The sequence below is a fragment of the Oncorhynchus masou genome, chromosome 13, assembly GCF_036934945.1.
Source record: "Oncorhynchus masou masou isolate Uvic2021 chromosome 13, UVic_Omas_1.1, whole genome shotgun sequence".
Lineage (NCBI taxonomy): Eukaryota > Metazoa > Chordata > Actinopteri > Salmoniformes > Salmonidae > Oncorhynchus > Oncorhynchus masou.
In genome coordinates, this window is record NC_088224.1 from 91,984 (window position 1) to 119,696 (window position 27,713).

The following is a 27,713-nucleotide window of genomic DNA, read 5'->3' on the forward strand; positions in this document are numbered from 1 at the left end:
TTGAGACTCTGCACGCAGAATTCTGCAAAAATATCCTCCGTGTACAACGTAGAACACCAAATAATGCATGCAGAGCAGAATTAGGCTGATACCCACTAATTATCAACATCCAGAAAAGAGCCGTTAAATTCTATAACCACCTAAAAGGAAGCGATTCCCAAACCTTCCATAACAAAGCCATCACCTACAAAGCGATGAACCTGGAGAAGAGTCCCCTAAGCAAGCTGGTCCTGGGGCTCTGTTCACAAACACAAACACACCACACAGAGCCCCAGGACAACAGCACAATTAGACCCAACCAAATCATGAGAAAACAAAAATATAATTACTTGACACATTGGAAAGAATTAACAAAAAAACAGAGCAAACTAGAATGCTATTTGGCCCTAAACAGAGAGTACACAGCGGCAGAATACCTGACCACTGTGACTTACCCAAAATTAAGGAAAGCTTTGACTATGTACAGACTCAGTGAGCATAGCCTTGCTATTGAGAAAGGCCGCCGTAGGCAGACATGGCTCTCAAGAGAAGACAGGCTATGTGCTCACTGCCCACAAAATGAGGTGGAAACTGAGCTGCATTTCCTAACCTCCTGCCCAATGTATGACCATATTAGAGAGACATATTTCCCTCAGATTACACAGATCCACAAAGAATTCGAAAACAAATCCAACTTCGATAAATTAATTTCGATAAATTAATTTTTATTGTTTATTTCACTTTATATTGTAACGGTTTTCTTTACTTGAAGGAGAGGCGGACCAAAACGCAGTGTGGTGGTTATTCATGTTTAATTTAAAAAGACACTATACATGAATAAACTAACAAAACAAGAAATGTGAAAACTCAAACCAGCCCTATCTGGTGCAAACACAGAGATAGGAACAATCACCCACAAACACACAGTGAAACCCAGGCTACCGAAGTATGATTCTCAATCAGAGACAACTAATGACACTTGCCTCTGATTGAGAACCATACTAGGCCGAAACATAGAAATACCCAAATCATAGAAAAACAAACATAGACTGCCCACCTCAACTCACGCCCTGACCATACTAAATAATGACAAAACAAAGGAAATAAAGGTCAGAACATGACATATATATTCACTTTATATATTATCTACTTCACTTGCTTTGGCAATGTAAACACGTTTCCCATGCCAATAATGCCCCTTGAATTGAATTGAATTGAATTGAGACAGACAGACAGACAGACAAAGAGAGAGACAGAGAGAGACAGAGAGAGAGAGAGAGAGAGAGAGAGAGAGAGAGACAGACAGAGAGAGAGAATGTGTGTGTGTGTGTGTGTGTGTGTGTGTGTGTGTGTGTGTGTGTGTGTGTGTGTGTGTGTGTGTGTGTGTGTGTGTGTGTGTGTGTGTGTGTGTGAGAGAGAGAGAGAGAGAGAGAGAGAGGGAGAGAGAGAGAGAGTGTGTGTGTGTGTTTTGTATGTTTGTTTGTGTGTTTGTTGGTGTGTGTGTGTAGTTTTATCTGCAGAGCTCTAGTCTCCGGATAGAGCCTGATGAGGGAGCTCAGGGGAAGAAGATTCAACATCTCTCTCCCACTATTTTTTCCCACTATTTTCTGCTTCAATTTATGCAACAGTCCTCTTCAGAGAATACGGAGAGCTTCAAAGAGAATACTGACGTCTCTCTCTCTCTCTCGCTCTCTAACAACTAATGTGACTGAAGACAGCTTTTTTGAAGCCATTCTATGGAAATACCAAAATAAATCCCTCCTTCCTTCCATCCTCCTTTCTCAATTAAATTTCAATAGAATTTCAATTCAAGTGGCTTTATTGGTATGGAAAACATATGTTACCATTGCCAAAGCAAGTCAAGTAGACAATAACAAGCAAAAGTGAAATAAATAAGAAAAAATTAACATGAAACAAAAGAATAAAGACATTTTTTTTACCCCCTTTTTCTCCTTTTTTCTTTATTATTTATTATTTTTTCTTTATTTCTTTATTATTTATTGTCCAATTGTTAGTAGTTACTATCTTGTCTCATCGCTACAATTAAAACTAGTTTACATACACTTAGGTTGGAGTCATTAAAACTAGTTTACATACACTTAGGTTGGAGTCATTAAAACTAGTTTACATACACTTAGGTTGGAGTCATTAAAACTAGTTTACATACACTTAGGTTGGAGTCATTAAAACTAGTTTACATACACTTAGGTTGGAGTCATTAAAACTAGTTTACATACACTTAGGTTGGAGTCATTAAAACTAGTTTACATACACTTAGGTTGGAGTCATTAAAACTAGTTTACATAGTCATTAAAACTAGTTTTACAGGTTGAGTCATTAAAACTAGTTTACATACACTTAGGTTTAGTCATAAAACTAGTTTACATACACTTAGGTTGGAGTCATTAAAACTAGTTTACATACACTTAGGTTGGAGTCATTAAAACTAGTTTACATACACTTAGGTTGGAGTCATTAAAACTAGTTTACATACACTTAGGTTGGAGTCATTAAAACTAGTTTACATACACTTAGGTTGGAGTCATTAAAACTAGTTTACATACACTTAGGTTGGAGTCATTAAAACTAGTTTACATACACTTAGGTTGGAGTCATTAAAACTAGTTTACATACACTTAGGTTGGAGTCATTAAAACTAGTTTACATACACTTAGGTTGGAGTCATTAAAACTAGTTTACATACACTTAGGTTGGAGTCATTAAAACTAGTTTACATACACTTAGGTTGGAGTCATTAAAACTAGTTTACATACACTTAGGTTGGAGTCATTAAAACTAGTTTACATACACTTAGGTTGGAGTCATTAAAACTAGTTTACATACACTTAGGTTGGAGTCATTAAAACTAGTTTACATACACTTAGGTTGGAGTCATTAAAACTAGTTTACATACACTTAGGTTGGAGTCATTAAAACTAGTTTACATACACTTAGGTTGGAGTCATTAAAACTAGTTTACATACACTTAGGTTGGAGTCATTAAAACTAGTTTACATACACTTAGGTTGGAGTCATTAAAACTAGTTTACATACACTTAGGTTGGAGTCATTAAAACTAGTTTACATACACTTAGGTTGGAGTCATTAAAACTAGTTTACATACACTTAGGTTGGAGTCATTAAAACTAGTTTACATACACTTAGGTTGGAGTCATTAAAACTAGTTTACATACACTTAGGTTGGAGTCATTAAAACTAGTTTACATACACATTTAGTTTACATACACTTAGGTTGGAGTCATTAAAACTAGTTTACATACACTTAGGTTGGAGTCATTAAAACTAGTTTACATACACTTAGGTTGGAGTCATTAAAACTAGTTTACATACACTTAGGTTGGAGTCATTAAAACTAGTTTACATACACTTAGGTTGGAGTCATTAAAACTAGTTTACATACACTTAGGTTGGAGTCATTAAAACTAGTTTACATACACTTAGGTTGGAGTCATTAAAACTAGTTTACATACACTTAGGTTGGAGTCATTAAAACTAGTTTACATACACTTAGGTTGGAGTCATTAAAACTAGTTTACATACACAGTCATTAAAACTAGTTTACATACACTTAGGTTGGAGTCATTAAAACTAGTTTACATACACTTAGGTTGGAGTCATTAAAACTAGTTTACATACACTTGGTTGGAGTCATTAAAACTAGTTTACATACACTTAGGTTGGAGTCATTAAAACTAGTTTACATACACTTAGGTTGGAGTCATTAAAACTAGTTTACATACACTACACTTAGGTTGGAGTCATTAAAACTAGTTTACATACACTTAGGTTGGAGTCATTAAAACTAGTTTACATACACTTAGGTTGGAGTCATTAAAACTAGTTTACATACACTTAGGTTGGAGTCATTAAAACTAGTTTACATACACTTAGGTTGGAGTCATTAAAACTAGTTTACATACACTTAGGTTGGAGTCATTAAAACTAGTTTACATACACTTAGGTTGGAGTCATTAAAACTAGTTTACATACACTTAGGTTGGAGTCAATAAAACTAATTTTTCAACCACTCCACTAATGTCTTGTTAACAAACTATAGTGTTGCCAAGTCGGTTAGGACATCTACTTTGTGCATGACACAAGTCATTTTTCCAACAATTGTGTACAGACAGATTATTTCACTTAGAATTCACTGTATCACAATTCCAGTGGGTCAGAAGTTTACTGTGACAGCTTGGAAAATTCCATAAAATTATGTCATGGCTTTAGAAGCTTCTGATAGGCTAATTGACATCATGTGAGTCAATTGGAGGTGTACCTGTGGATGTATTTCAAGGCATACCATCAAACTCAGTGCCTCTTTGCTTGACATCATTGGAAAATCAAAAGAAATCAGCCAAGACCTCAGAAATAGAAATTGTAGATCTCCACAAGTCTGGTTAATTCTTGGTAGCAATTTTCAAACGCCTGAAGGTACCACGTTCATCTGTACAAACAATAGTATGCAAGTATAAACACCATGGGACCACGCAGCCGTCATACCGCTCAGGAAGGAGAGGTGTTCTGTCTCATAGAGATTAATGTACTTTGGTGCTTAAAGTGCAAATCAATCCCAGAACAACAGCAAAGGACCTTGTGAAGATGCTGGAGGAAACAGGTACAAAAGTATCAATATCCACAGTAAAACGAGTCATATATCGGCATAACTTGAAAGGCCGCTCAGCAAGGGAGAAGCCACTGCTCCAAAACCGCCATAAAAAAGCCAGAATACGGTTTGCAACTGCACATGGGGACAAAGATCGTACTTTTTGGAGAAATGTCCTCTGGTCTGATGAAACAAAAATAGAACTGTTTGGCCATAATGACCATCGTTATGTTTGGAGGAAAAGGGGGAGGCTTGCAAGCCAAAGAACACCATCCCAACCGCGAAGCACGGTGGTGGTAGCCTCATGTTGTGGAGGTGCTTTGCTGTAGGAGGGACTGGTGCACTTCACAAAATAGATGGCATCATGAGGAAGGGAAATTATGTGGTTATATTGAAGACATTAGTCAGTAAGTTAGAGTTTGGTCCTCCAAAGTTGTGGCATATTGGCTTAAGGACAACAAAGTCAAGGTATTGGAGTGGCCATCACAAAGCCCTGACCTCAATCCTATAGAACACGTGTGGGCAGAACTGAAAAAGTGTTCTCTTGAGAGCCAGGTCTGCCTACGGCGGCCTTTCTCAATAGCAAGGCTATGCTCACTGAGTCTCTACATAGTAAAAATATTTCCTTAATTTTGGGTCAGTCACAGTAGTCAGGTATGCGTTCTCTGTTAGAGCCAAATAGCATTCTTGTTTGCTTTTTTGTTGTTGTAATTTCTTTCCAATGTACAAAAGAATTATCTTTCTGCCACTGAGTTGGCAACGCACTAACCACAAGGCCACTGAGTTGGTCCAGCATTAGCAACACTAACCACAAGGCCACTGAGTTGGTCCAGCATTAGCAACACTCTAACCACAAGGCCACTGAGTTGGTCCAGCATTAGCAACACTCTAACCACAAGGCCACTGAGTTGGTCCAGCATTAGCAACACTCTAACCACAAGGACACTCAGTTGGTCCAGCATTAGCAACACTAACCACAAGGCCACTGAGTTGGTCCAGCATTAGCAACACTCTAACCACAAGGCCACTAAATTGGTCCGGCATTAGCAACACTCTAACCAGAAGGCCACTAAATGGGTCCAGCATTAGCAACACTCTAACCACAAGGCCACTGAGTTGGTCCTGCATTAGCAACACTAACCACAAGGCCACTAAATTGGTCCAGCATTAGCAACACTCTAACCACAAGGCCACTAAATTGGTCCAGCATTAGCAACACTCTAACCACAAGGCCACTAAATTGGTCCAGCATTAGCAACACTCTAACCAGAAGGCCACTGAGTTGGTCCAGCATTAGCAACACTAACCACAAGGCCACTGAGTTGGTCCAGCATTAGCAACACTCTAACCACAAGGCCACTGAGTTGGTCCAGCATTAGCAACACTAACCACAAGGCCACTGAGTTGGTCCAGCATTAGCAACACTCTAACCACAAGGACACTCAGTTGGTCCAGCATTAGCAACACTAACCACAAGGCCACTGAGTTGGTCCAGCATTAGCAACACTCTAACCACAAGGCCACTAAATTGGTCCGGCATTAGCAACACTCTAACCAGAAGGCCACTAAATGGGTCCAGCATTAGCAACACTCTAACCACAAGGCCACTGAGTTGGTCCTGCATTAGCAACACTCTAACCACAAGGCCACTAAATTGGTACAGCATTAGCAACATTCTAACCACAAGGCCACTAAATTGGTCCAGCATTAGCAACACTCTAACCACAAGGCCACTAAATTGGTCCAGCATTAGCAACACTCTAACCAGAAGGCCACTGAGTTGGTCCAGCATTAGCAACACTCCAACCACAAGGCCACTGAGTTGGTCCAGCATTAGCAACACTCCTACCACAAGGCCACTAAATTGGTCCGGCATTAGCAACACTCTAACCACAAGGCCACTAAATTGGTCCGGCAATAGCAACACTCTAACCACAAGGCCACTGAGTTGGTCCTGCATTAGCAACACTCTAACAGCAGAAGGCCACTGAGTTGGTCCAGCATTAGCAACACTCCTACCACAAGGCCACTAAATTGGTCCGGCATTAGCAACACTCTAACCACAAGGCCACTAAATTGGTCCGGCATTAGCAACACTCTAACCACAAGGCCACTAAATTGGTCCATTAGCAATAGCAACACATTCTAACCACAAGGCCACTAAATTGGTCCAGCATTAGCATCACTCCACAAGGCCACTAAATTGGTCCAGCATTAGCATCACTCCACAAGGTGACTAAATTGGTCAGCAGCATCACTCCACAAGGCCACTAAATTGGTCCACATTAGCATCACTCCACAAGGTGACTAAATTGGTCCAGCATTAGCATCACTCCACAAGGCCACTAAATTGGTCCAGCATTAGCAACATGCAGGCTAATAATAGAGGAATTACTCAGCAAAGCCTATTTCACTGTAAACACTGGGACAAAGCCCCTCTTTGTGTGTATTTACACTGTCAGTGGTGTGGCTTGAGGGATAGTCCCAATAGATAGAGTATAGACTTGTATCTCTCTCACACAGTTCTAATCCTACTATTCCACTATCCCGCCCTTTTCCCTGCTTCCCTTGCTCTCTCTTTCTCCCTTCTTCTCTCTCTCTCTCTTTCTCCCTGCTTCCCTCTCTCTCTCTTTCTCCCTGCTTCCCTCTTCCTCTGTCCTATGATAATCTCTCTCTCTTCCTTCTTCCCTCTCTCTCTGTCTCTTCCTCCCTGCTTCCCTCTCTCTCTGTCTCTTTCTCCCTGCTTCCCTCTCTCTCTGTCTCTTCCTCCCTGCTTCCATCTCTCTCTGTCTCTGTCTCTTTCTCCCTGCTTCCCTCTCTCTCTCTTTCTCCCTGCTTCTCTTCTTTCTCCCTGCTTCCTTGCTTCTCTATTTCTCCCTGCTTCCCTCTCTCTTTCTCCCTGCTTCCCTCTCTCTCTCTTTCTCCCTGCTTCCCTCTCTCTCTCTTTCGCCCTGCTTTCCTCTCTCTTTTTCCCTGCTTCCCTCTCTCTCTCTTTATCTCTGCTTCCCTCTCTCTGTCTCTTTCTCCCTGCTTCCCTCTCTCTGTCTCTTCCTCCCTGCTTCCCTCTCTCTCTGTCTCTTTCTCCCTGCTTCCCTCTCTCTGTATCCCTGCTTCCTTCTCTCTCTGTCTCTTTCTCCCTGCTTCCCTCTCTCTTTCTCCCTGCTTCCCTTGCTCTCTATTTCTCCCTGCTTCCCTCTCTCTTTCTCCCTGCTTTCCTCTCTTTTTCCCTGCTTCCCCTCTCTCTCTCTCTGTCTTCCTGCTTCCCTCTCTCTGTCTCTTTCTCCCTGCTTCCCTCTCTCTCTGTCTCTTTCTCCCTGCTTCCCTCTCTCTGTATCCCTGCTTCCTTCTCTCTCTGTCTCTTTCTCTCTGCTTCCCTCTCTCTATGTCTCCCTGCTTCCCTCTCTCTCTGTCTCTTTCTCTCTGCTTCCCTCTCTCTCTTTCTCTTTCTCCCTGCTTCCCTCTCTCTCTGTAAATCCCTTCCTCTGTCCTATGATAATCTCTTTCTCCCTCTGTCTCTCTCTCTCTAACCTACTTGTTCGGCATTACAGCGTGTTGTTGGCATGACGTCTAGTTCTCCAGGCATGTTAGGGAGCATGGTACCGGGTCATCCCGGGGAAATGTCCTCTCTGTCAGGCATGAGTAGAGAGGACGGGCGGGATGGGGTGGAGTTGGAGAGGGATGAATGACAGCACAACATTTACCAATGGATTAAATAGATGGTGACTGTGTACAGACAGTTTCCATAATCCGATATCGGCTGTCATGTTGTTTATGACATTGGTTATGTCATTATTATCAGAATGTTATGAGGATTACAAGTAAACCCAAAAGAAGGGGGGGGGGGGGGTCAGTCACGATCTCCAGTCTACAGAGAGCGATCTCTTTGTCAAAAGCAGGGGACAAATATGTAAGGAGGGGTTGTCCTGTTGAGTAATATTTGATTTATTTTACCTTTATACCTTTATTTAACTAGGCAAGTCAGTTAAAGAACAAATTCTTATTTTGTTGACTGACTGTTCTGGGGCAGAACGACAGATTTGTAAATTGTCAGCTCGGGGATTTGAACTTGCAACCGTTCGGTTGCTAGTCCAACACTCTAACCACTAGGCTAACTGCCTCTACCCTCACACTGGCCGTGTGTAAACTTTCTCTTTAGACAGACGATGTAGTTCAATCAGGTCGGTTGGTCTGAACACTGGTTTAAAGTCATCATGCAGCATAACGTAATTCACTTCCTGTTTCTACGGACATCGTGGGAGTGACTACAAACATGTCATCATCAGCACAGGGTGTCGTTTCTCCTCCTCTTTCCTGTTAGCCACGTGTGGAATGTTCTTCACCTATTGACCTTTCTGGCCTATAAGCACGGAGCAATAATGCACATTCCTCATGTCCAACCAATGGGCTCACTCTGGAGATGATCACCTTCCTCTCTCTTAACCAATGGGCTCACTCTGGAGATGATCACCTTCCTATCTCTTAACCAATGGGCTCACTCTGGAGATGATCACCTTCCTCTCTCTTAACCAATGGGCTCACTCTGGAGATGATCACCTTCCTCTCTCTTAACCAATGGGCTCACTCTGGAGATGATCACCTTCCTCTGTCTTAACCAATGGGCTCACTCTGGAGATGATCACCTTCCTCTCTCTTAACCAATGGGCTCACTCTGGAGATGATCACCTTCCTCTCTCTTAACCAATGGGCTCACTCTGGAGATGATCACCTTCCTCTCTCTTAACCAATGGGCTCACTCTGGAGATGATCACCTTCCTCTCTCTTAACCAATGGGCTCACTCTGGCAATGATCACCTTCCTCTCTCTTAACCAATGGGCTCACTCTGGCAATGATCACATTCCTCTCTCTTGACCAATGGGCTCACTCTGGCAATGATCACCTTCCTCTCTCTTAACCAATGGGCTAAATGTTGGGATATATTTACATGTTATGTCACTTTCTGTTTGTCAGCCACATTGTCAACAACCATCCCCCCCAGCACCCACCCCCACCCCTCCCCACCCCCCAGCACACCCCCACCGCCTCCCCACCCCCAGTGTAAAAAAATACCACAGTGTCATTAAATAAATGATAGGGAAGAGGGAAAGAGACTGGGTTTGTGTGTCAGAAGTTAATGGTTCTCTGTGGGAAGACAGATTGCTTCGGAATGTGTTGGGTGGAAGGGAGGAGAGCAACGGTTGAGATAGGGGAGAGAGACTGACATCTGTGGACTAGGGGACGGAGGGGTTGAGATAGGGGAGAGAGACTGACATCTGTGGACTAGGGGACGGAGGGGTTGAGATAGGGGAGAGAGACTGACATCTGTGGACTAGGGGAAGGAGGGGTTGAGATAGGGGAGAGAGACTGACATCTGTGGACTAGGGGACGGAGGGGTTGAGATAGGAGAGAGAGACGTACAACTGTGGACTAGGGGACGGAGGGGTTGAGATAGGGGAGAGAGACTGACATCTGTGGACTAGGGGACGGAGGGGTTGAGATAGGGGAGAGAGACTGACATCTGTGGACTAGGGGACGGAGGGGTTGAGATAGGGAGAGAGACTGACATCTGTGGACTAGGGGACGGAGGGGTTGAGATAGGGGAGAGAGACTGACATCTGTGGACTAGGGGACAGAGGGGTTGAGATAGGGGAGAGAGACTGACATCTGTGGACTAGGGGACGGAGGGGTTGAGATAGGAGAGAGAGACGGACAACTGTCGACTAGGGGACGGAGGGGTTGAGATAGGGGAGAGAGACTGACATCTGTGGACTAGGGGACGGAGGGGTTGAGATAGGAGAGAGAGACGGACAACTGTGGACTAGGGGAAGGAAGGGTTGAGATAGGAGAGAGAGAGACGGACAACTGTGGACTAGGGGAAGGAGGGGTTGAGATAGGAGAGAGAGAGACGTACATCTGTGGACTAGGGGACAGAGGGGTTGAGATAGGGGAGAGAGACGTACATCTGTGGACTAGGGGACGGAGGGGTTGAGATAGGGGAGAGAGACTGACATCTGTGGACTAGGGGAAGGAGGGGTTGAGATAGGAGAGAGACGGACAACTGTGGACTAGGGGAAGGAGGGGTTGAGATAGGGGAGAGAGACTGACATCTGTGGACTAGGGGAAGGAGGGGTTGAGGTCAGGAGTTGAGGTCAGTTCCCCTTAAGGGAGTAATCAGGGTTTAGTATCTGGTTACCTTCTTCCTGTAGAACCAAAAGATGTAAGGATTGGAGAGGAGGAGGAGTGTCCTAAGTGGGATGTATATAACTGTGATGGTAAGAAATGTTGTGCTGTTTGAAGTAAAGAACCTTGTGGAAGAAATAAACTTGGTTAAATCTTTTCTAGCGTCCGTGAGTCATTTACTCTGAACAATAAGAACCTAACAACATAATGACATTTGAAATGTCTTTTTTCTTTTTTTTGAACTTTGTGTAATGTTTACTGTAAATTTGTTTTGTTTATTTCACTTTTGTTTATTGGTTTCTTGCTTTGGCAATGTAAACATATGTTTCCCATGACAATAAAGCCCTTAAATTGAATTGAGAGAGAGAGAGACAGAGACAGAGAGACAGAGCGAGAGAGCGAGAGAGAGAGAGAGCGAGAGAGAGAGAGAGAGAGAGAGAGAGAGAGAGAGAGAGAGAGAGAGAGAGAGAGAGAGAGAGAGAGAGAGAGACTGATTTAGAGTAAACAAACAGTGGACTTTGGTTGTTTGATCACCTGCTAGGAAAGAGAGAAGTGATGACACACACACACGGGCGCAAACGCACACACACACACACACACACACACACACACACACCCTCTTAAACCAGCCTGTTGTACATGTAACACCTTTTTTCTCTAAGACTTTATATTTAGATGGTTCTTTTTGAAGAACCACTGTTGGCTCCAGGTAGAACCCTATTGGGTTCCATGTAGAACTCTTTCTATAGAGGGTTCTACATGAAACCCTGAAAGTACGAGTGCTGGGGTAAAGGAGGGGGTTCATGTGGAGCTAGGCTCCCAGGTAGTGGAGGAGGTGCCCAGTATGAGTAACGGGGTAAAGGAGGGGGTTCATGTGGAGCTAGGCTCCCAGGTAGTGGAGCAGGTGCCCAGTACGAGTGCTGGGGTAAAGGAGGGGTTCATGTGGAGCTAGGCTCCCAGGTAGTGGAGGAGGTGCCCAGTACGAGTAACGGGGTAAAGGAGGGGGTTCATGTGGAGCTAGACTCCCAGATAGTGGAGGAGGTGCCCAGAGTGCTGGGGTAAAGGGGGGTTCATGTGGAGCTAGGCTCCCAGGTAGTGGAGGAGGTGCCCAGTACGAGTGCTGGGGTAAAGGAGGGGGTTCATGTGGAGCTAGGCTCCCAGGTAGTGGAGGAGGTGCCCAGTACGAGTGCTGGGGTAAAGGAGGGGGTTCATGTGGAGCTAGGCTCCCAGGTAGTGGAGGAGGTGCCCAGTACGAGTGCTGGGGTAAAGGGGTTCATGTGGAGAAGACTCCCAGATAGTGGAGGATTATTTTGAGTGTGATAAGTTCATGTGAGTCCCAGCTGTGGATGGTCCAAAGAGTGCTGGGGTAAAGGGGGTTCATGTGGAGCCAGCTCCCAGATAGTGGAGGAGGTGCCCAGTACGAGTGCTGGGGGTAACGGAGGGGGTTCATGTGGACTAGGCTCCCAGGTAGTGGAGCAGGTGCCCAGTACGAGTGCTGGGGTAAAGGAGGGGGTTCATGTGGAGCTAGGCTCCCAGGTAGTGGAGCAGGTGCCCAGTAAGTGCTGATGAGGGGTTCATGTGGAGCTAGGCTCCCAGGTAGTGGAGGAGGTGCCCAGTCAGTGCTGGGGTAAAGGAGGGTTCATGTGGAGCTAGGCTCCCAGGTAGTTTCAGGTGCCCAGTACGAGTGCTGGGGTAAGGAGGGGGTTCATGTGGAGCTAGGCTCCCAGGTAGTGGAGCAGGTGCCCAGTACAGTGCTGGGGTAAAAGGGGATTCATGTGGAGCTAGGCTCCCAGGTAGTGGAGCAGGTGCCCAGTACGAGTGCTGGGGTAAAGGAGGGGGTTCATGTGGAGCTAGACTCCCAGGTAGTGGAGCAGGTGCCCAGTACGAGTGCTGGGGTAAAGGAGGGGGTTCATGAGCTAGGCTCCCAGGTAGTGGAGCAGGTGCCCAGTACGAGTGCTGGGGTAAAGGAGGGGGTTCATGTAGAGCTAGACTCCCAGGTAGTGGAGGTGCCCAGTACGAGGTGCTGGGGTAAAGGAGGTGTTCATGTGGGCTAGGCTCCCAAGTGGAGGAGGTGCCCAGAGAGTGCTGGGGTAAAGGGAGGGGGTTCATGTGGAGCTAGGCTCCCAGGTAGTGGAGGAGGTGCCCAGTACGAGTGCTGGGGTAAAGGAGGGGGTTCATGTGGAGCTAGGCTCCCAGGTAGTGGGAGGGTATTGTTGCTGGGGTATGAGTGCTGGGGAGGGGGTTCATGTGGAGCTAGGCTCCCAGGTAGTGGGGGTGCCCAGTACGAGTGCTGGGGTAAAGGAGGGGTTCATGTGGAGCTAGGCTCCCAGGTAGTGGAGGAGGTGCCTTACGAGTGCTGGGGTAAAGGAGGGGGTTCATGTGGAGCTAGGCTCCCAGGTAGTGGAGCAGGTGCCCAGTACGAGTGCTGGGGTAAAGGGAGGGGGTTCATGTGGAGCTAGGCTCCCAGGTAGTGGAGGGATGCTTGGTACGAGTGCTGGGGTAAAGGAGGGGGTTCATGTGGAGCTAGGCTCCCAGGTAGTGGAGCAGGTGCCCAGTACGAGTGCTGGGGTAAAGGAGGGGGTTCATGTGGAGCTAGGCTCCCAGGTAGTGGAGGAGGTGCCCAGTATCCTGTCGGGGTAAAGGAGGGGGTTCATGTGGAGCTACACTCCAAGGTAGTGGAGCAGGTGCCCAGTACGAGTGCTGGGGTAAAGGAGGGGTTCATGTGGAGCTAGGCTCCCTGTGCCCAGTACGAGTGCTGGGGAGGGTTCATGTTAGACTCCCAGGTAGTGGAGGAGGTGCCCAGTGAGTGCTGGGGTAAAGGGGGGGTTCATGTGGAGCTAGGCTCCCAGGTAGTGGAGCAGGTGCCCAGTACGAGTGCTGGGGTAAAGGAGGGGGTTCATGTGGAGCTAGGCTCCCAGGTAGTCTGCCCAGTACGAGTGCTGGAGGGGGTTCATGTGAGAATCCAGGCTCCCAGGTGGGAGGAGGTGCCCAGTAGGTAAAGGAGGGGTTCATGTGGAGCTGGCTCCCAGGTAGTGGAGGAGGTGCCCAGTATCTGGGGTAAAGGAGGGGGTTCATGTGGAGCTGGCTCCAGGTAGTGGAGGAGGTGCCCAGTACGAGTGTGGGGTAAAGGAGGGGGTTCATGTGGAGCTAGGCTCCCAGGTAGTGGAGGAGGTGCCCAGTACGAGTGCTGGGGTAAAGGGGGGGTTCATGTGGAGCTAGGCTCCCAGGTAGTGGAGGAGGTGCCCAGTACTGAGTGCTGGGGTAAAGTGAGGGTTCATGTGGAGCTAGACTCCCAGGTAGTGGGAGGAGTGCGTAAAGGAGGGGGTTCACTGTTGCTCCCATGAGTGCTGGGGTAAAGGAGGGGGTTCATGTGGGTTCTCCCAGGTAGTGGAGCAGGTGCCCAGTACGAGTGCTGGGGTAAAGGAGGGGTTCATGTGGAGCAGGCTCCCAGGTAGTGGAGCAGGTGCCCAGTACGAGTGCTGGGGTAAACCAGGGTTCATGTGAGCTAGGCTCCCAGGTAGTGGAGGAGGTGCCCTTACGAGTAACGGGGTAAAGGAGGGGTTCATGTGGAGCTACATCCAAGGTAGTGGAGCAGGTCCCAGGGAGTGGGGTAAAGGAGGGGGTTCATGTGGAGCTAGGCTCCCAGGTAGTGGAGGAGATGCCCACTACGAGTAATGAGGTTCAGGTGGGGCTAGTCTCTCAGGGAGTGGAGGAGATGATTGGTACGAGTAATGAGGTTCAGGTGGGGCTAGTCTCTCAGGGAGTGGAGGAGATGCCCAGTATGAGTAATGAGGTTCAGGTGGGGCTAGTCTCCCAGGTAGTGGAGGAGATGCCCAGTATGAGTAATGAGGTTCAGGTGGGGCTAGTCTCCCAGGTAGTGGAGGAGATGATTGGTACACTTAATGAGGTTCAGGTGGAGCTAGTCTCCCAGGTAGTGGAGGAGATGGTCGAGTAATGAGGTTCAGGTGGGGCTAGTCTCCCAGGTAGTGGAGGAGATGCCCACTACGATAATGAGGTTCAGGTGGGGCTAGTCTCCCAGGTAGTGGAGGAGATGATTGGACGAGTAATGAGGTTCAGGTGGGGCTAGTCTCCCAGGTAGTGGAGGAGATGTACGAGTAATGAGGTTCAGGTGGGGCTAGTCTCCCAGGTAGTGGAGGAGATGATTGAGTAATGAGGTTCAGGTGGGGCTGCCTCCCAGGTAGTGGAGGAGATGCCGACAAGAGTAATGGGTTCAGGGTGTGCTTGGCTCCAGGTAGTGGAGGAGATGATCTCGAGTAATGAGGCTGGTGGGGCTAGTCTCCCACAAAGTGGAGGAGATGATTGTACGAGTGATGAGGTGCAAGTGGGGAGTGTTGAAAGGGATGTGGAAGGGGAGTCAGGGGTCTGTGGTCTCAGCTGAGGATCAGGAGAAGGATATGGAGATCTCTTCAGATATGAAGCTGCTGGTGATGACTCAGTTTATGATCTAAAGGAGGTAAATGAGTTTCTGGATCAGACTTTTGGGAAATCTGTCAAATTGGCAGATTATTTTGATGTTGATAAGTTTGTGAGGTCGGCTGTGATGTTACAGAAGACAGTGGGTTCGACCAGCTGAGTTCGGTTTCACTTGAGGAAATGTATTACTGCAGTTGCAGCAGCAAAAGGTGGTGGGAAACGTGGTCAGGTTAAGAGAAGATTAAAATAATGATGATGATCATGCTTCATAGGGTGTCTTTTTTCTCGTTGGTTTCTCTGTGGGCTCTTCTGCTTTTCTTTTCTCTTTTCTACATGGAAGTACTAAGGGGAGGTTCTCTCTGTATTAATGGGGGAAGGGACAGGAATAAGAGGGCTTGGGTATTAGAAGTAATAAAACAGAAAAGACTTCATGTAGTTTTCCTACAGGAGACACATAGTGATGAGGAAAATGAGGTTGACTGGGGTATGTGGTGGGAGGGGCAGCATGTACTCAGTCATGGTACTAATTTCAGTGCTGGGGTGGCCATCTTGTTTTCCTCAGGTTTAGGGGTGACTGTGGTATCTACAACAGAGATTGTCAAGGGTCGGGTTTTATTGGTCAAGGCGGATGTTATGGGGTTTTTGTTTGTTCTTTTGAATGTTTATGCTCCTAACGAGGGTATTGTTTTATAAGCACTTTGGGGGTCTATCGGGGAGGATTTTTATGAAGTGGTGTGTGAATCTTTTCATGAGTGTTCTCTTCCTGTTTCCTGTCAACGTGAGGGTTCTCTTCCTGTATCCTGTCAACGTGAGGGTTCTTCCTGTATCCTGTCAACGTGAGGGTTCTCTTCCTGTATTCTGTCAATCGTCATAGGTTCTCTTCCTGTTTCCTGTCAACGTGAGGGTTCTCTTCCTGTATCCTGTCAACGTGAGGGTTCTCTTCCTGTATCCTGTCAACGTGAAGGTTCTCTTCCTGTTTCCTGTCAACGTGAGGGTTCTCTTCCTGTATCCTGTCAACGTGAGGGTTCTCTTCCTGTATCCTGTCAACGTGAGGGTTCTCTTCCTGTTTCCTGTCAACGTGAGGGTTCTCTTCCTGTATCCTGTCAACGTGCGTTCACTGTTGCCAAAAAAGGGGGGGATTTGGTTCTCAATGAGTCTGTTATGCTTGGAGAGTCTTTGTCAAGTCCCGTAAGGCCGGCACGCCACCAGGGATGTGGCTTTTTGAAGAGCCTCTTTTTCATAACACTGCCATCCAGTCCCGTGTTCTGGGTTCAGCTAGCCTACGTTCATGCCTGTTAGGCGTGGGGTGTACCAAGCTGGGTCATCTGATGTGGAGCAGGAGCAGATCGTTGGAGGAGCTGGGAGAAAGAGCGGGGATCCGATCATCTCGCCTACTGAGGAAGGTCGTCTCTGAGGTCTGCAACTCCTTGCTTCATCTGCAGTATGTGACTGACACTTCCAATCTGATTGGTGGAAGGAGGGTCTGGATGACGTGTTCCCTGCACTGACTGTTAGTGCTGCGATGGGGGCATTTGAAGAGGACGTGGGGTTACTTCTTTCCTTTCGATACCCCGGAGCTGGGGGAGTTCAAGGAGGTGGGAAAGAAGGCCATGTACAGAACATGTGTAAAGGTGTCCCATGCCTCTTCCCTGGAAGGGGTAAAATCGACAAGGTGGGCGGGTGTGCTTGGTCCAAGTGCCTCTCCAAGGCTGGTGGCGATCATTATACAAACTACTCAATTTGGCATGAGGGTCTGCTATTGAGAAAGGCTTTCTATTGAGAAAGGCCGCCGTAGGCAGACATGGCTCTCAAGAGAAGAAAGGCTATGTGCACACTGCCCACAAAATGAGGTGGAAACTGAGCTGCACTTCCTAACCTCCTGTCCAATGTACGTCCATATTAGAGACACATATTTCCTTCAGATTACACAGATCCACAAAGAATTCAAAAACAAATCCAATTGTGATAAACTCCCATATCTACTGGGTCAAATTCCACAGTGTTCCATCACAGCAGCAAGATTTCTGACCTGTTGCCACGAGAAAAGGTCAACCAGTGAAGAACAAACACCACTGTGCTAAATACGGCTGCTAGAATCCTGACTTGAACCAAAAAATGTGTAGCCTCCCTACACTGGCTTCCTGTCAAAGCAAGGGCTGATTTCAAGGTTTTACTGCTCACCGACAAACCATTACATGGGCTTGCTCCTACCTATCTCTCTGATTTGGTCCTGCCGTACATACCTACACGTACGCTACGGTCACAAGACGCAGGCCTCCTAATTGTCCCTAGAATTTCTAAGCAAACAGCTGGAGGCTGGGCTTTCTCCTATAGAGCTCCATTTTTATGGAACGGTCTGCCTACCCATGTCAGAGACGCAAACTCGGTCTCAACCTTTAAGTCCTTACTGAAGACTCATCTCTTCAGTGGGTCATATGATTGAGTGTAGTCTGGCCCAGGAGTGGGAGGGTGAACGGAAAGGCTCTGGAGCAACGAACCGCCCTTGCTGTCTCTGCCTGGCCGGTTCCCCTCTTTCCACTGGGATTCTCTGCCTCTAACCCTATTACAGGGGCTGAGTCACTGGCTTACTGGGGCCCTCTCATACCGTCCCTGGAGGGGGTGCGTCACCTGAGTGGGTTGATTCACTGATGTGGTCATCCTGTCTGGGTTGGCGCCCCCCCCCTTGGGTTGTGCCGTGGCGGAGATCTTTGTGGGCTATACTCAGCCTTGTCTCAGGATGGTAAGTTGGTGGTTGAAGATATCCCTCTAGTGGTGCGGGGGCTGTGCTTTGGCAAAGTGGGTGGGGTTATATCCTTCCTGTTTGGCCATGTCCGGGGGTGTCCTCGAATGGGGCCACAGTGTCTCCTGACCCCTCCTGTCTCAGCCTCCAGTATTTATGTTGCAGTAGTTTATGTGTCGGGGGGCTAGGGTCAGTTTGTTATATCTGGAGTACTTCTCCTGGCCTATTTGGTGTCCTGTGTGAATTTAAGTGTGCTCTCTCTAATTCTCTCTTTCTCTCTCTCGGAGGACCTGAGCCCTAGGACCATGCCTCAGGACTACCTGACATGATGACTCCTTGCTGTCCCCAGTCCACCTGGCCGTGCTGCTGCTCCAGTTTCAACTGTTCTGCCTTATTATTATTCGACCATGCTGGTCATTTATGAACATTTGAACATCTTGGCCATGTTCTGTTATAATCTCCACCCGGCACAGCCAGAAGAGGACTGGCCACCCCACATAGCCTGGTTCCTCTCTAGGTTTCTTCCTAGGTTTTGGCCTTTCTAGGGAGTTTTTCCTAGCCACCGTGCTTCTACACCTGCATTGCTTGCTGTTTGGGGTTTTAGGCTGGGTTTCTATGCAGCACTTTGAGATATCAGCTGATGTACGAAGGGCTATATAAATAAATTTGATTTGATTTGACCACTGTAAATACAACCCATATTTATGCTTATTTATTTCCCTCTTCAGGGCCTCTTCAGGGCCTGTTCTCTCCACAGGGCCTGTTCTCTCCACAGGGCCTGTTCTCTCCACAGGGCCTGTTCTCTCTACAGGGCCTGTTCTCTCTACAGGGCCTGTTCTCTCAACAGGGCCTGTTCTCTCTACAGGGCCTGTTCTCTCTACAGGGCCTGTTCTCTCTACAGGGCCTGTTCTCTCTATAGGGCCTGTTCTCTCTACAGGGCCTGTTCTCTCTACTCTCTCCAACCTGTGTTTTAACTTGGCTTGGTGTTGCTGTGTGCAACACTACTTTTTTGCTGTGCTGTGTTGTGTTATTGGGGTTGACCTCTGTGTCCCTCTTGACAGACTTGCCATGTCAGCATTATGTAAACATGTTTCCCATGCCAATGAATCCCCTTGAATTGAGAGAGAGAGAGAGAGAGAGAGAGAGGAAGGAAGGCAGACTTAGAGGATATTAGATTGTTGCCTGTAGCTTTTGGAGATAGGAGACGAGAAGATGAGAGGACACACAGACAAATAGTTAGGAGAGAAGATAAGAGGAGAAATAGACCCAGATAGAAGAGATGAAATAGACCCAGATAGGAGAGGAGAAATAGACCCAGATTGGAGTGGAGAGGAGAAATAGACCCAGATTGGAGAGGAGAGGAGAAATAGACCCAGATAGGAGAGTAGAGGAGAAATAGACCCAGATAGGAGAGGAGAAATAGACCCAGATAGGAGAAAAGAGGAGAAATAGACCCAGATAGGAGAGGAGAAATAGACCCAGATAGGAGAGGAGAGGAGAAATAGACCCAGATAGGAGAGGAGAAATAGACCCAAATAGGAGAGGAGAAATAGACCCAAATAGGAGAGGAGAAATAGACCCAAATAGGAGAGGAGAAATAGACTCAAATAGGAGAGGAGAAATAGACTCAAATAGGAGAGGAGAAATAGACCCAAATAGGAGGGGAGAGGAGAAATAGACCCAAATAGGAGAGGAGAGGAGAAATAGACCCAGAGAGGAGAGGAGAGGAGAGGAGAAATAGACCCAGAGAGGAGAGGAGAGGAGAGGAGAAATAGACCCAGATAGGAGAGGAGAAATAGACCCAGAGAGGAGAGGAGAGGAGAGGAGAGGAGAGGAGAGGAGAGGAGAGGAGAGGAGAGGAGAGGAGAGGAGAGGAGAGGAGAGGAGAGGAGAGGAGAGGAGAGGAGAGGAGAGGAGAGGAGAGGAGAGGAGAAATAGACCCAGACAGGAGAGATCAAATGGAACAGGAAGTATGCGTGTCACGGGAGTGTAACCAGATTGTCTCTTCAAACCGTCTAATAAAAAGCCCTTAATCTAAACATAAAACTGCCTGTCTGCTGTTTGACTTTCACAGAAGTCACAAACAAACTACTGTGTGTGTGTGTGTGTGTGTGTGTGTGTGTGTGTGTGTGTGTGTGTGTGTGTGTGTGTGTGTGTGTGTGTGTGTGTGTGTGTGTGTGTGTGTGTGTGTGTGTGTATATGCCTGGGTTCAGAATTAGTTTAATGCTCATGATCCACATAACACAGTCCAAGGACAAGGACATTCAATCGGCTTGGAGATTTCTGGTCGGTGTGTAGAATAAAACACAAGGAGAACGTAGGTGGGTTCAGCGTAGAAGATGGATAATGGCGCCGGCAGGGATAGCCGATTACAGGCTCCTAACCAACTGTGCTATTGTGTTAGGTTTTTTTAAGCAATGTGTGTAACTTGTTTTGTACATAATGTTGCTGCTTCCGTCTCTTATGACCGGAAAGAGATTCTGGATATCAGAACAGCGATTATTCACCTCGAACTGGACGAAGATATTTTCTTTAATGAGTCCGACGCGAAGGATACATGCATGTCACATAAGAGGAAAAAAACTCTAGACCACCTTTACTCCATACGCAGAGATGCACACAAATGCCTTTTATGCTCGCTTTGAAGCAAGCAACACTGAAGCATGCATGAGAGCACCGGCTATTATGGACGACTGTATGATCACGCTCTCCGTAGCCGAAGTGAGCAAGACCTTTAAAAAGAACAATATTCAGAAGGCCTGATTACCAGGACGTGTAGTCAGAGCATGTGCGGACCAACTATCAAGCGTCTTCACTGACATTTTTAACCTCTCCCTGACCGAGTCTGTAATACCTACATGTTTCAAGCAGACCACCATAGTCCCTGTGTTCAAGGAAGCAAAGGTAACCTGCCTAAATGATTACCGCCCCGTAATACTCACATCGGTAGCCATGAAGTGCTTTCAAAGGTTCAAATGGTCATGGCTCACATCAACAGCATCCTCCCGGATACCCTAGACCCACTCCAATTCACATACCGCCTCAACAGATCCACAGATGACGCAATCTCAATCTCAATCTCAATCTCAATCTCAATCTCAATCGCACTCCACACTGCCCTTTCACACCTGGACAAAGGGAACACCTATGTGAGAATGCTATTCATTGACTACAGCTCAGCGTTCAACACCACAGTACCCTCAAAGCTCATCACTAAGCTAAGGACCCTGGGACTAAACACCTCCCTCTGCAACTGGATCCTGGACTTCCTGACGGACCACCCCCAGGTGGTGAGGGTAGGTAACAAGAAGTCTGACACACTGATCCTCAACACGGGGGCCCCTCAGAGGTGCGTGCTTAGTCCCCTCCTGCACTCCCTGTTCAACCACGACTGCGTGGCCAAGCACGACTCCAACACCATAATTAAGTTTGACGACAAAACAGTGGTCGGCCTGATCACCTACAACGATGAGAAAGCCTATAGGGAGGAGGTCAGAGACCTTGCAGTGTGATGCCAGGACAACAACCTCTCCCTCAATGTGAACAAGACAAAGGAGCTGCTCGTGGACTATAGGACAAAGAGGCCCGAACAGGCCCTCACTAACATCGACGGGACAGAAGTGGAGAGGAGCGGGTCGAGAGTTTCAAGTTACTTGGTGTCCACATCAGCAACAAACGATCATGGTCCAAACACACCAAGACAGTCGTGAAGAGGGCACGACAACACCTTTTCCCCCTCAGGAGACTGAAAAGATTTGGCATGGGTCCTCAGATCCTCAAAAAGTAATACAGTTGCACCATCGAGAGCATCCTGGCTGGTACAGAGGGTAGTGCGAACTGTGGCCTCTATACCAGGCGGTGTCAGAGGAAGGCCCCAAACAAATTGTGAAAGACTCCAGCCACCCAAGTTATAGACTGTCATCTCTGCTTCTACCCTCCTCATAAGACTCCTGAACAACTAATCAAATGGCCACCAGGACGATTACATTGCCCCCCCCCCCTGTTTTTACACTGCTGCTACTCTGTTTATTATCTATAGTCACTTTACCCCTACCTACATGTACACTGCTGCTACTCTGTTTATTATCTATCTATAGTCACTTTACCCCTACCTACATGTACACTGCTGCTACTCTGTTTATTATCTATAGTCACTTTACCCCTACCTACATGTACACTGCTGCTACTCGCTGTTTATTATCTATAGTCACTTTACCCCTACCTACATGTACACTGCTGCTACTCTGTTTATTATCTATAGTCACTTTACCCCTACCTACATGTACACTGCTGCCACTCTGTTTATTATCTATGCATAGTCACTTTACCCCTACCTACATGTACACTGCTGCTGTTTATTATCTATAGTCACTTTTTATTACACTGCTGCTATGTTTATTATCTATAGTCACTTTACCCCTACCTACATGTACACTGCTGCTACTCTGTTTATTATCTATGCATAGTCACTTTACCCCTACCTACATGTACACTGCTGCTACTCTGTTTATTATCTATGCATAGTCACTTTACCCCTACCTACATGTACACTGCTGCTACTCTGTTTATTATCTATAGTCACTTTACCCCTACCTACATGTACACTGCTGCTACTCTGTTTATTATCTGTCACTTTACCCCTTACATTACATCTACTCTGTTTTTATCTATAGTCACTTTACCCCTACCTACATGTACACTGCTGCTACTCTCTGTTTATTATCTATGCATAGTCACTTTACCCCTACCTACATGTACACTGCTGCTACTCTGTTTATTATCTATGCATAGTCACTTTACCCCTACCTACATGTACACTGCTGCTACTCTGTTTATTATCTATGCATAGTCACTTTACCCCTACCTACATGTACACTGCTGCTACTCTGTTTATTATCTATAGTCACTTTACCCCTACCTACATGTACACTGCTGCTACTCTGTTTATTATCTATAGTCACTTTACCCCTACCTACATGTACACTGCTGCTACTCTGTTTATTATCTATGCATAGTCACTTTACCCCTACCTACATGTACACTGCTGCTACTCTGTTTATTATCTATAGTCACTTTACCCCTACCTACATGTACACTGCTGCTACTCTCTGTTTATTATCTATAGTCACTTTACCCCTACCTACATGTACACTGCTGCTACTCTGTTTATTATCTATGCATAGTCACTTTACCCCTACCTACATGTACACTGCTGCTACTCGCTGTTTATTATCTATGCATAGTCACTTTACCCCTACCTACATGTACACTGCTGCTACTCTGTTTATTATCTATGCATAGTCACTTTACCCCTACCTACATGTACACTGCTGCTACTCTCTGTTTATTATCTATGCATAGTCACTTTACCCCTACCTACATGTACACTGCTGCTACTCTGTTTATTATCTATGCATAGTCACTTTACCCCTACCTACATGTACACTGCTGCTACTTGCTGTTTATTATCTATGCATAGTCACTTTACCCCTACCTACATGTACACTGCTGCTACTCTGTTTATTATCTATAGTCACTTTACCCCTACCTACATGTACACTGCTGCCACTCTGTTTATTATCTATAGTCACTTTACCCCTACCTACATGTACACTGCTGCTACTCACTGTTTATTATCTATAGTCACTTTACCCCTACCTACATGTACACTGCTGCTACTCACTGTTTATTATCTATAGTCACTTTACCCCTACCTACAAGTACGAATGACTTCAACTACCCTGTAGCTGTGCACATTGACTCGGTACCGGTACCCTGTATACAGTATATATATATATATATATATATATATATATATATATATATATATATATATATATAGCCTCGTTATTTTATTGTGTTACTTTTAATTTCATTTTGTACTTTACTTTATTTAGTAAATATTTTCTTAACTCTATTTCTTGAACTGCATTGTTGGTTAAGGGCTTGTAAGTAGCACTTCACAGGGACCAATAAGGGTTTATCTGTCTACTCAGATCAGTTGGTGTTGTCTGAGGGCACAGACACAGAAAGATATAGATGATATAATATAATAATAATAATGTATGATATAATAATAAGATATATGAGTATGAGTAGCAGAAAGAGATGAGTATGATATAATATAATAATAAGATATATGAGTATGATATAATATAATATAATAATAAGATATATGAGTATGATATAATATAATAATAATAATAATAATATAATAATAATAATGTATGATATAATATAATAATAAGATATATGAGTATGATATAATATAATAATAAGATATATGAGTATGATATAATATAATAATAATAATGTATAATATAATATAATAATGAGATATATGAGTATGATATATATAATATAATAATAATAATAATGAGTATGATATAATATAATAATAAGATATATGAGTATGATATAATATAATAATAAATATATAATGTATGATATAATATAATAAGAGATATAGTATGATATAATATAATAATAAGATATATGAGTATGATATAATATAATAATAAGATATATGTATGATATAATATAATAATAATAATATGATATAATATAATAATAAGATATATGAGTATGATATAATATAATAATAAGATATATGAGTATGATATAATATAATAATAATAATGTATGATATAATATAATAATAAGATATATGAGTATGATATAATATAATAATAAGATATATGAGTATGATATAATATAATAATAAGATATATGAGTATGATATAATATAATAATAATAATGTATAATATAATATAATAATAATAAGATATAATATAATATAATAATAATAAGATATAATGATGTGAATATGTTGTGTGTCTACACCATAGGAACAGGTTTGAAGTTCACCCTATGGCAAAAGGCCTAAGGTTTTGTCAGCTGTTGTTTTTAAAGAGAAAGATATCTTCTCTACAGAACACATGCCTTATCTACCCTAGAAACAGGCCTATAGCTGGGGAGAAAACCCTTGTAGAGTATAACTGTTGCTAACACACACACACAGACAGACAGACAGACAGACCAGACAGACAGACAGACAGACAGACAGACAGACAGACAGACAGACAGACAGACAGACAGACAGACAGACAGACAGACTTCCTCTCGGGTTCAACACAAAACAGTTTGTATGGAGAGAGAGGAGAGGACACCATGAACGTCAATGCAAGTGCCTTTCCCTTTAGCTACTACCTCTACAATGGAATTCATATAACAACCTTGAATGTAGGCTAATCGTATTACGCAATATATGCAGTTGCCCGTATTCCCTGGGTAAGACGGGCCGGCTAGGTTCCTGTAAACTGATGAACGGAGGTTGACTCATAGGTTCCCAGTTGGTCGTGTCCACCCCCGAACACGGCGTTTTGCACAGACAAATGGGTGGCTATAATAGCGTACAGTCTCCGTCCATACAAAACACTTAGTTATATGACATTTGTCTGGCTGTAATTGTGTATTTTCTTTGTTGTTAATTTGCCTTACCTTTGGATTTACAATCCGCGCAGAATTTGTTCTCCTCGAGTGACAGTAGCGAAGTGAGGACAGTTTGATATCTGTCTATGTCTTTTACCGATTTACCAATCATCATCATTCCTGTCTCTTCCTCTACGTTGCCTCTTCCTCACACACCTCTCCGACACCCGCCGCTGTCGTCCTAATATGAAGATAGACGAAGTAGCCTGATTCAGATAAGCTCCGTTTGCAGAATAAAAAAAAACAGACCCCAGACAAATGAAATACAGAAGAAGCTATGCGGCCCCCGCCTCCTCTTCTTCCTCTTCAAAAAAAGGGAAGCGATTTGTTTTTCAGGTTACGGAACAATCCCTTAAGTCAGAGCTACCCAGGTTAGCTTACCACAATGCATGAGCAAGACAGAGGTTATAGCCTGTTATTGCACTCCTATGTTTCGTCGAAAGATCTATATTAGGTAGTAAATATCACAACAACAACAAAAAACTATATTTCCTGTCGTCTTCTTGTGTAAAATTATAGCGCAACAAGCGGTTTTGCTTCACTCCTTTCAAGCGCATCGGTATCGAGTCCTCTCGTCTGACAGTTCACACCTCTTTCTCTCTCTCTCTCTCTCTCTCTCTCTCTCTCTCTCTCTCTCTCTCTCTCTCTCTCTCTCTCTCTCTCTCTCTCTCTCTCTCTCTCTCCTTGAACTGACCGCATCCGCGCCGCTTAAACACAGCGCGCCGCGCACGCCGGTGAGAACACACAAACACACAAGCGTTTCCCACTTCCTGTCGGCGCGCTTTAATTTATTTCACAGGTTTATACATTAGGCCTATAACTCATGCTTGAGTGAAAATGGTAGCTTGAGCATGTATGCTAACTATTGAAATGAAACTACCTATGAATGCTAATCTCCTCAAACACCTGCATTGCAGCCAACAAGGACACCTGGCTTTAAAGTTCAAATGAACGCATTTTAACTTACTTTTGCAGATATTAAACATACAATCATAATATCCAGTCCAAAAATATCAAATTCCCAGTTTATGCTACAAAACAAACCTTTACAAGAGGTTTTAAAAATAGGTTATATTTGACTCGGAAGTTCTATGAGATACAAGGAAGGTATTGTTGGCAGAATAGATAGATGCAGTTCACTGCATGATTCATTTAATCCACCAATACGTGTATTAGTTGTCCAAAACATATTGCTATCGGGTTGTAAATCCCAGTTGGCCTGGTACAGTTTGCTGCCTCCATTCGGGATGCACTGGTTCAGTTTCAACGACTCAATATTTTGGACAAAAACGGATACATGTAACTAAGGCTGAAAATTGAACTGCAACTATCAAACAGTTTCAGTGTCAACTATCAAGTAGTCAGTTTCAGTGTCAACTATCAAGTAGTCAGTTTCAGTGTCAACTATCAAGTAGTCAGTTTCAGTGTCAACTATCAAAGTCAGTTTCAGTGTCAACTATCAGTAGTCAGTTTCAGTGTCAACTATCAAGTAGTCAGTTTCAGTGTCAACTATCAAGTAGTCAGTTTCAGTGTCAATTTCTCATACATTCATACATGCAAAGCACTTGGAAGAACTCGAACAATTGTTATCCAGTTAGTATATATATCTTCTTTAGTTCGCATATTCACTCTGGCTATCAACTCTTGATTCCAGAGCACTATTGTCTGACTGATGAATTTACTAACGTGCAACACCTGCTGAATATGACCGGTGTCCGTAAACGTAGACAGAATAAGTAATAGTTAGTCACGAATGCTGTAGATAACATATAAATAGCCAGACCAGCGTTGCTACGGTGAGTAAAATGTTCAGAGTGAGGTGTTCTCTCATTTGTGTCTGGAAGTAGCTAGCTAGTTTGGGTTCTTGGTCGGGACAAGAATTAATGCATTGGCAGGCAAGCTGCGGAACGACGAGTAGGCTGCAATCCCCCTCATTTACCAGTGCAATTTTGACAGGCAACTAGCTGAAACAGTTTGAGAGGATTTATCTAATGTTCCTTTTGTTAGATTTTTAGCTCATCTTGTTCTGGCTAACATTAGCTGTTGATCTTGTTGTTGTTGTTGATGTGTATAACTGAGGGAGAGAGAGAGAGCCAACATTTTCATGGTTGTTTGTTGATCAGTAGGACTGTAAAGTTCGCAAATGTAAGACGAATCCTGTAGTATTTACATAATACACAAATATTATTTGTGGCTTTTGGCGAATGCGTTCTAATGATCTAATGTTCTAATGATCTAATGATCTAATGTTCTAATGATCTAATGA

General features: G+C 44.7%; 1 protein-coding gene across 1 annotated transcript in view; it reads right to left on the minus strand.

Moving 5' to 3' along the window:
• LOC135551643 (stromal membrane-associated protein 2-like) overlaps positions 1 to 26,030 on the minus strand; it is a 50,239-nt gene extending 24,209 nt beyond the window's left edge. The window contains exon 1 of the mRNA XM_064982825.1: positions 25,457 to 26,030. Within this exon, the coding sequence (XP_064838897.1) occupies positions 25,457 to 25,565 (109 nt within the window). The 5' untranslated portion in view covers positions 25,566 to 26,030. The remainder of the gene's footprint in view (positions 1 to 25,456) is intronic.
• Positions 26,031 to 27,713: the final 1,683 nt, after the last annotated feature.